General features: G+C 39.3%; 1 protein-coding gene across 1 annotated transcript in view; it reads left to right on the top strand.

Annotated features, from left to right (window-relative positions):
- Nucleotides 1-10,253, top strand: part of LOC133425439 (inactive dipeptidyl peptidase 10-like) — a 92,333-nt gene that overhangs the window by 31,311 nt on the left and 50,769 nt on the right. The window contains exons 2-4 of the mRNA XM_061716294.1: nt 6,118-6,192; nt 8,757-8,809; nt 8,910-8,991. Coding sequence (XP_061572278.1) covers nt 6,118-6,192; nt 8,757-8,809; nt 8,910-8,991 — 210 coding nt within the window. The remainder of the gene's footprint in view (nt 1-6,117; nt 6,193-8,756; nt 8,810-8,909; nt 8,992-10,253) is intronic.

Genomic DNA, 10,253 nt, shown 5'->3' with positions numbered 1-10,253 from the left:
CTTTTACAATCCCAGTTTTTTAAAGGCATTAAAATAATGAGCAATGTGTACGATTGTACAGTAGTCTAAGGGCCAATCCCAATCCCCCCCTACTTTCTACCACTAGCTCTAAAAATGAAGCCACTAGGGTAGGGCCCTTGTAATGTTCCCTAGGGATTGGGACACCACTTGCTACGTCACTGCGTGGTTTATGTTCGGGTACGTAAGCGACTGTGTAGTTACGTTTGCACAAACGTCACACCATATCAGGAAGCCCAGAGATAAAAGCTGTTTTAATTTCAGCTGTAGTGCTGTTAATATGCCACTGTATTAAGTTTTAATATTTTTTCAGGCGTAAAAGTAACCGTTAAGATCCCCGACTTGGGCTCAGTTTATCCAAATAACGGCTGTTAAGAAATTTGCTCCGATGTTTTGGGGGATGAGAAGAGCCGCCGGCTCGGGAGCTGATTTATGGTTCCACGTTAAGGCCTCGTTTACACGGAGCAAAAACCGGAGGCGTTTTCATGCGTTTTGGCCGTTCGTTTACACGAAAACGAAGCTCAAAGTCACCAAAAACGATCATTTGTGAAAACTCCGGCCAAAGTGGAGATTTTCAAAAACTCCGTCTTCACGTTTGCTTGTAAACGGAGGGAAACAGACATTTAGGCTTCAGAACGTCACATTATGCAACAGAAACGTCACCAGCGTCATGAGTGCGACCTGTGTTTACAATTAGTTTGGCCACCATCAATATTTTCTTGTATTTTACCTGTTTTATATTCTAAAGTCATACTTAAAAGTAACTTCACTTCTCTGTCACTCCAAACCAAACACTCTCGTTCATCTTGGAAGTAACTGGCAGTCCAGGCTGATTTATGGTTCCGTGTTACACCAACGCAGAGCCTACGGCGTAGGCTACGCGGCTACGCGCCCCGTACGTAGGCTACGCCATCGATTTAACGCGGGACCATATTATTCAGGCTTCACACGTGTCATTTGTTGATGTTTTTTCCAGGATTCTGATTGGCTAGCATGACTTTATCTTCTTGTTACACTGCCCCCTGTAGGTTTGGATGCTCATAGCACCTTAACAGCTATTTATGCAGGTTTGTGTAAACAAAGAGATTTTGAAAACGATCTCGTGTAAACGATGGAATTTTTCAAAACGTAGAGGGGGAAATATCTGTTTTTGTAAATACCCGGCTATGTGTAAACGGGGCCTAAATCGATGCAGAGCCTATGGCGTAGGGTACGGCGTACGTAATGCGGAACCATAAATCAGCCTTTATTCTGGCTAGATCTGAAAAAACAACGCACAAACGAGCAAGCGAGTGATTATATACATTCACTGAGTGAATATTATGAAAGTAAAATATATATTTCTCCCTAGAAATGTAATCAAAACACAGTTTTAGGCAAGGCAAGGCAAGGCAAATTTATTTATATAGCACAATTCAACACAAGGTAATTCAAAGTGCTTTACATTGACATTAAAAGCGGCAATACATAATTTTTATTTTTATGCAGAAACTAACTCAAAATATTGATTTTATTCACTAAAAATTAGAAATGTCGTTCATGTTTTTTTTATTTTGATTCGTCTGCAAATGATGACGAACATAGCGGCCTCAGTACAACATGGTGGCATGAATGAGTGAATGAGTCTCACGGTTTGTGGGCGTTCTTTCACTCATTGTCAGTCATGTAGGTAACGTCTCCAAGTTATCATTTTAGGATAAACACAAACAGATAAAAGCAGGACTAAAACCAGAGTAAATGTTGCTTCCCCCCGTCAGAGGCACCTTTGTTTGATGCAGAACATTTCTTTCAGATCAGTTAGTAAAACGCTGCCAATTTTTGTTTTGCTGTTTTGGTAGAGTCAAGTTACTGCAGCGTTTATTCAGCACCGTGTGTTGATGGCTCTGCCCCGCCCACCCGCCCGCGGTAGATTGACGTTGATTTGACGCGTTTCAGAACTATAACCGCGAAAAGAAGAAGAAGAAAGAAGAAGAAGCACAACTGAGAAACGGAGATGATGAAGCGTGTAGCTGAGAAAAATGACTCTCAGAGATTTTCATTTCCTGGTTGCAGGTTCTGTGTTTTGATCCCCAGATTCTTTTGAGGTGTTTAATTGGCAGGACGTCTGAATTGATGCTGTGGACTTGACGAGGAGGGTGTGGGCCTTTTCTCGTTTCTTACGCGAGGGCAGACCAACTGGATTTGATTGGAGTTGAATTTTTAGCTTCACATTACACATGACCTGTGATGATCCGGGTGTAGAGATGATTTAAAGGGGACCTATTATGAAAACCAGGCTTTCTCTGTCTTTAACATCTATAAAGTGGTCTCCCCTCAGCCTGCCAACTCAGAGAAGGAGGAAAGAAACCAAATTCTGCAGTGTCTGTACAGCTGCCCGGATGAGCCGTCCAGTCTGATGTGGATCTACGAGCCAATAAGATTCTGCTCCTGTCGTTACGTAACCACGATGCGTGGAACCACTAACAACTAACTCTGGCCGGAACAACAACAACAACTCTGCCAATCGAAATGTCGAGAAAAAAGTGGAAATGTCGAAATGTCGAGAAAAAAGTTGAAATTTCTAGAAAAAAGTCAAAATGTCGAGGAAAAAAGTGGAAATGTCGAGAAAAAAGTTGAAATGTTGAAATTAATGTTGAAGTACAATTTCGAGAAAAAAGTCAAAATGTCGAGAAAAAAGTCAAAATGTCGAGAAAAAAGTCAAAATGTCGAGAAAAAAGTTGAAATTTCGAGAAAAAAGTCAAAATGTGGAGAAAAAAGTCAAAATGTCAAGAAAAAAAGTTGAAATGTCGAGAAACAAAGTCGAAATTTCGAGAAAAAAGTCAAAATGTCGAGAAAAAAAAGTCGAAATTTCAAGAAAAAAGTCGAAATGACGAGAAAAAAAGTTGAAATGTCGAGGAAAAAAAGTCGAAATGTCGAGAAAAAAGTCAAAAGGTTGAGAAAAAAAGTCAAAATGTCGAGAAAAAAGGCAAAATGTCGAGAAAAAAGTAAAAATGTCGAGATTAAAGGGGATCTATTCTGAAAAACAGGTTTTCTCTTACTTTAACATATATAAAGTGGTCTCCCCTCAGCCTGCCAACTCAGAGAAGGAGGAAAGAAACTAAATTCTGCAGAGTCTGTACATCCGCCCGGATGATCGTCCAGTGTGATGTTGATCTACGAGCCAATAAGATTCTGCTCCCGTTGTTACGTAACGACGGGAGCGATGCGTGAAACCACTAACAACTAACTCCACCGGCCGGAACTTCCGCCATTTTTCCGTAGCGGTGTATCGTGATGGCGTCTGTTCGAGCTAGACATGCGAATTGCTCTGTTGTTGGTTGTAAAAACCAACACAAATGTCTTTATTCTGTCTTTGTGCCCTCCCCTGCTACCTGTCATTTACTTTTTTACTTTTACTTTTTACTTTTTTTTATTTGCACCATAAAAGAGAAAAACAAAAACAACAATTAACAGACAAAAGTAATATGTGCGAGAGAGGTTAAAAAACCCTGTACGGGCTTATAAAAAGCACCTCCCCAAGGAAATAAAAGAATTGACAAATAAATCAACAACAACAATAATACTGGTATTCACTAAATAAACAAGAAGCTAAAACAACAGACAATAAGAAGCAAACAACATGAGCAGGGAACGCAAAAAAACAAAAACATGAGAGTATGTAGGGTAATAATCCACATCTAACATACTGTAAAATAAACGTTTAAGAGTCTTCATTTAACAGAATATATTTAAGTCTTAACTTAAACATTTTGATAGAAGAGGATGATTCAACAATGAACTGATAGGAGTTCCAGATTAAGGAGCCTCTAGAAGCAAAATAAAACTGGGAGTGTGTAGTGCGACAAAAAGGTGATGAAGTTTATTACTGTGTCTTGTGTTGTAAGAACGGACCTGAGAGTTGCTGTAAAGAACTCATGAAAAGCTTTGGAAAGCAAGTGGGAAAGATGGATACATTTATAAATAAATATGCATGATTGAAGTATGTTTATATCGTATACTGACAATATGAGAAGTTTTCTAAACAGAGGGGCAGATGGAGAGAAATTATTAGAGAAGGTGGCTAATCTAACACATTTCTTCTGAGTGATTAATAATTTCTGTAAATTAGAAGAATAAGTACTGGCCCAAACAATATTACAATAACTGAGATGTGTCATTCAGGCCGCCAATCAGCACAGAGCCTCATTATCATAGCCCCGCCCACTCAGAATCCTGCATAGATAATTTAGCAAATCTATTTAGCAAAAAAAATCAAAAGCTTGTTTTTAAGACATTCAATGCCTGTTTAAAATAGGTATTAGATGCCATAATAGGTCCCCTTTAAATTCAAATTTAGAGCATTTCCATGTGTTCGATGTGAATAAAACTACGGATAAACATCTGTGTAGTGTTAAAAAAAATCCACTTATCAATGAAGCTGATGGGAAAATTAAAAAACAATGAGAAAAGATTGGAGTTTGGAGAAACAGGAGAAGACCTGTTCAATAGCCAGCATGAAAACTGGTGGCAGTATCATGATCGGGGGGGGGGTCGGTTGGTCGGGTCTAGCTTCAGAAACATTACGTGCCAAAAAAAAAAAGGAAAAAGAGGTCAGCTGACTATGTGAACATCCTAAATGAACAGGGGCTGGATTCACAAAACATTCTTAAGAAAAAAAATCTTCTTAAGTGTCATTTTTTTCTTAAGTTCAGTCTTAAGAAGAAAAAAGAGAAGTCATATTCTCCAAAAAAAGTTTTTAAGTATTTTCTCAACTTTCTTCTTAAGTTTCTTCTTAAGAAAAAACTTAAGAATAAATGGTATTCTTGAAATAAAAGTTCTCAAATTTGTTCTTGACTTTTTTCTTAACTTTAAGACAACCTTGACCTGTCTTAAAATTTATTCTGTGAAAAGGTAAGACTGTAATATTAGGCTGTCAGGTCACCCACCTTTTCGTTTCATCTCGCTCCCTCCTCTGGCGTGTACATTCTGTTCACTTTAAAAAAAAGAACTATTTATGTTAAGCATAGGATAAAAAGTTGAACTCGGATTTCTTGGAAGTATTTTCACAATCGTTATTTTAATAGCGGGACTCTTTCCAGCGGCGCCTGTGTAAAGGAGCGCTGCGGCTGCGTCACGTGATCGCGCTGGACCAATAACAGCGGCCCCTGATGTAAACAAACCTAACGTAATGCCCCCTTGTCTTCCCAAATATGTAGAAAAATACATTATAATGAGCCGAAAAGTGCACAAAAATGACTAAAAACAGTGTTATATGATGCCACAATGAAGATGAATTATAAACTAAAGTGAAATAATAAAAAGTGCCCATAATGTGATTTCGTTTTTATCATTGTATCTATCTTTCTCCTTAGACATCTCTATGCAACACTATCCCATTAATGTCACGACCATGATAAGTAATATACCTAACCTCAAGTTAATATAAAACCATGTATAACACATGTAAAGTATATTTATTTGGGGCTATTTCAGCATATCCTTTATCTATATCACCTTTTTCAACACATTTGCACAAACAAAGACCCGCAATATTGTGGAGCGATGCATCAGTGTAGTGAAGTCTCGCTGCAGGTGCATGACTGAATATAATGAAATTAATAATAATAATAATAATAATAATATAATTCTGGGATACTTGGCTGCTACTGCTGTGTGAACAGTCTGCTGGAGCGGCTACTGAATCCTTCATTTAGTATGCAGTATACAGTACATACTGATGCAGTATGTAGCATGTAGTACTTAGTATGCCATTTTGGATACAGCCATATTTTAAGAAGTTCTTAAGTAGGAAAAATAAGAAATTCGTAAGAAATGACAGTTCTTAAGATGGTTCTTAAGAAAATATTGAGGAATTGCACTTAAGAACTTTCTAATGAACTTGTTAATTTTAGATCTTTAGACATTTCTTAAGATGGTTCTTAAGAACATATTGGTGAATCCGGCCCCAGGTTTTCATCGCTGATTTCCCTCCTGATGACACATCTCAAGACGAGCTCTCAGCGAACTCTTTAGATTCATATTTGTGGAATAAAGATACGAAAACCAACATTTAAAGCTTTTTTGTGTGACCTAAGCTGTATATGTTTGTCCGTTTGTTAGGTGGCGTTCAAGGTGGCCAAGTACTCCCTGTCAGCTGACCTGAAGTTCGCCCTCTTTGCTTACGATGTCAAACCGGTGAGTTTCAGACTAAAGATAAGTGTCAAATGGAAAAACATCACAACATTGTTGAGAAGCTTTGATACCTCGCTGTCGCCGTGGCTTTGATTGGAGTTCATCTCTGAATGTTATCAGCTTTTCTTGGTGCCTTTTGTTTTACTTCCTGGCAGCCTGGCATTTACATTGTGCTGCTTTGTAAGAGCCAGCGGGGTTGTCACTCATCTGCATGCAGAAACACACCCATCCTCTCCCGGCCGCTCTGTTCACGTTTTTCTGATGTCTTTATACGTATCCAGCCTCTTCTGTTCTCTGACAAGTGATTTTCTGCTCTCTGTCGCTAAAAAGCAACACAATTGGAACCGAATTGAAAAGATTTACTTTGATGAATTGGATAATTGGGAGTCGGCGGCTGGAGCGAGCGTCGCACCAGCTGCTGAGGAAACATGAATACTTGGATGTTGATGCACGAAAACACGCCGCTGTAAAAACAAATTGAGCTACCTGCACTGAACAGGTGCAGGTGTTTATTTACGTCTCTGGAGTATTCGCTCGCTTTCAAACTTTATTTCTCAGTACTTTGTGCGTGCCAACGCTAAAAATTCATCCTGCTGCTTTTATCCAACACTGGTTTCTCCATTCATTTTTTTAATATATATTTGTTTACAAACACCTGGATCCAGGTATGCGTTTAGAGACACAATAGTTGCAATGATGGAACCAACTTAAAGAGCTACACCGGATGTGATGGGCAGAAAACTCATGTTGGACAGAAGTAACTAAACCTCCACATTTACAGGGGGAGGAGACGAGCTTCTCTGTGCTACTTTAAACTACAAAAGGTGTTGTTTTTTGTTAAATGAACAGTTAAATTAATCCTCCAACTCTGAAGTGCTGGATTTGAAGAAAAGAAGAAAAGACGTTGGTGATTTGAAGTAAAAACTGCAGAGTGTGGAAATAATCCATTACAAAACACAAAAATAAGAATACAACCTTTTATGAAAATTATGCAAAATAATAAAAAAAAAAGTAATTTATCGTTTTGTGAAATGATGCATTACATTTTTATAGTCAGCGTTATTGTATAGATCATTTAAAATGAATTTTTTTGAAAACTATTAAAATTTCCCCCAGAAGAGCTCGGTTACGAGTTAATGTTAATGTTTACATTCAGCACTACGCTGTAGAAACGTGTCCGTTTCCATCACCCTTTAGGGCTGGAATTTATATGTTATTCAGCACAAGCGTTTGTGTCCTTTGGCGTACTCAGTGTAGGTTGGGAGCGTTTCTTGGTTCAGGGCTTTTACGAGTGATACCGGCGGTACCATGTGGGGCGGAGTGTCACCTCCGTTTAGAAAATACAACCGAAATTAAAGCTGCAAGCAGCGATGAATCCTTGCACCCTTGTGCACATTCAGGCTGCAATGGAAGCACTTGTATGACTTGCATGTAGATTCTTCAGGCCTGGACATTTAACGGATGACACCAGCCACGACTCTCTATATAAACCATTCAAGAGTTATGGCAGAAAGTAGTAAAGAAAAGTAGGGAAAGGAGAAAAGTAATGCGCATCGCCGCGGGATGGAGACGCACATTTTGATGTGTTACACACCTGGGTGCACGTTACGGTTCGGGCGAAGAAACGACCAAAGAAATGGCATAAATTGCGGCAAAATGACACGATTAATTCAAAATGGCCGACTTCCTGTTCGGTTTCGGCCATGGCGCCAAGAGACTTTTCTTTAAGTTGCGACATGATACAGGTGTGTACCGATTTTCGTGCATGTACGTCAAACCGTATTGTGGGGCTTGAGGCACAAAGTTTTCTAGGGGGCGCTGTTGAGCCGTTAGGCCACGCCCATTAAAATCTGCCAATGGGACAAGATTTATCTTTTCATTACAAGCAAAAAATCTGGTTCCACTGGCAGATGTTTTTTCCAGTGATGAGTCTTATTTTAAGTATAATGAGATTCTTTTACTAAAATGAGACATTTTAACTAGAAATAAGACAAATATTCTTGTTAAGATTGTGAGTTTTTGCAGTGATCCATGTTACTTATCCTGTGAAGGACAGAGTCATATTGATAAGTTCAGAAAAGTGTTTTTTATTGTTGTGTTTTGATGTATTTGATGTAAGCCCAGTGGATATTTAAAGCTTACAGAAGGCTGCATTTAACTGCTGCTATGTCATTCCTGCAGTATTTCTGCAGGTGTTTTGGTCACTGCTATTATTTGTAATATATTATATTATTTATTTGTAATCAGCATAAATTATCTGTCCCCATATGATAAAATCCACCATCCCCCCCTGATTGTTTTTTTTTTTACAACTCGAGTACTGGTGATAAGAGTAAAGGAGACTGCAGAGCTTCCAGTAATCCTGGGAACGTTCCTGTGAAGGAGCGTCTCTGCACCTGAACATTCAGCCCACACCGCTACATTTCCAGCACCCACGCACTTTGTCGACTGATTTTTGGTGTTTAGCTCCTTGGTTGTTCAGGTGGAAGTCAGGAAGTTTGAAACAGTCCAAATTTATAAGAAATGTCTCCTTTTCTGATGAAGTGATGGCTGGACTCTCATTGCAGGTGTACAGATACTCCTACACGGCCTCGTACATCGTGTACAACCTGTACACCAGGTAAGCCCGTTTAGCTTCTCATCACCACTTCCTCTGTGACGCGTGCGCGCGGCGGCGTTAGGGAACAGATGGCGGCTGCTGATCTGTGTTTGTTTATCAGGGAAGTATTGGAGCTGAACCCTCCAGAGGTTCAGAACGCCGTGCTCCAACACGCCGCCTGGGGAAGACAAGGACAGCAGCTGGTGAGGCTCGTCCCGTCTCTCATTCTGCTCTCACTTCACTTCTTCTTATAAACCCACGCCACCTCGTTACTCCAGAGGGATCTGCTTCAATGATCTGCTTGTTTCAAATACAATATACTCTGTTTACAGTCTCGCCTCGTGTACCCGGCTGTTTTTAGACGCCTTATTCCTTTTTTCTTCCCAACAGCATCAAACTCAGGCGGCTTCTTCAGATTTATTACTCCAGGCCGTTGCGTTTAGATCAAACATGAACAGGTCCTTTTATCTAAAACACCTGAATGTGATTTTAACAGTCAGTAATTTACGGAAGAGTATTAGGGCCATGCAGGAGAAAAAATATTTGAGAGGGGAAGATTTTTTTTTTATTGTGCACTTTGAGAAAAAAGTCGAAATGTCGAGATTAATGTTGAAGTTCAATTTCGAGAAAAAAGTCGAAATGTTGAGGAAAAAATTGAAAATTTCGTGGATAAAGTTGAAATGTTGAGAAAAAAGGCAAAATTTTGACTTCATTCTTGAAATTGTATTTCAAAATTATTCTCCACATTTCGACTTTTTTCTCGAAATTGTACTTTTTTTTTCTCCTGCCTTGCCCTAATACTCTTTCGTAGTAAATTAATCATTTCAATTAAAAATAAAATGTTAAAATATGAGTCGATACAAGATAAGCATCGGTCAGATGCTGGATATGATCAGCAGGTGTGAGGATCTCTACGTAAGCAGAGGTTTTGTGGGTAATTTGCAGGTCTGGACCATTCAGGTGTGTGTTACCTAGGGGTGTAACAATATATCGTGCCACGAAATTTCACGATACAAAAACGTCACAATACGTGTCGTGGAGGTGACAAACTGTATCGCGATATAGGTTTATTAATATTAATATATTTTGTTGACTAGTAACGACCGCACCTCGACCCACGGACCAAAATCTTCCTCCGCTCAGAAGAAACTAGTCCCGTTTTGGTCCCGATCACGGGACTCTTGCAGGGTTTTGAGCTCTGAACTTTTACTTATGTAAGGCTGGTGTAGAGTTAAGCCTTACCTTATTAAATTAAACCTTTTTGGGGTGGTGAGTAGGATAAACACGGGGACAACTTCTGCTGAGTTCCAGTGTACTTTAATGTCCCTCAACAGTGTAGGATTTTAGAACATCAACACAGCACCTAGTGCTGTACTGTGGCGTATCACTCCGCCCAATCTAAAACAGACTAATCACTACAGATAAACTGACTAGTGTCATTATAGTCCCTGATTTACATCAGAAT

This window comes from Cololabis saira, chromosome 24 (genome assembly GCF_033807715.1).
Source record: "Cololabis saira isolate AMF1-May2022 chromosome 24, fColSai1.1, whole genome shotgun sequence".
Taxonomy (NCBI): domain Eukaryota; kingdom Metazoa; phylum Chordata; class Actinopteri; order Beloniformes; family Belonidae; genus Cololabis; species Cololabis saira.
This window is presented reverse-complemented; position numbering and strand designations above follow the sequence as displayed.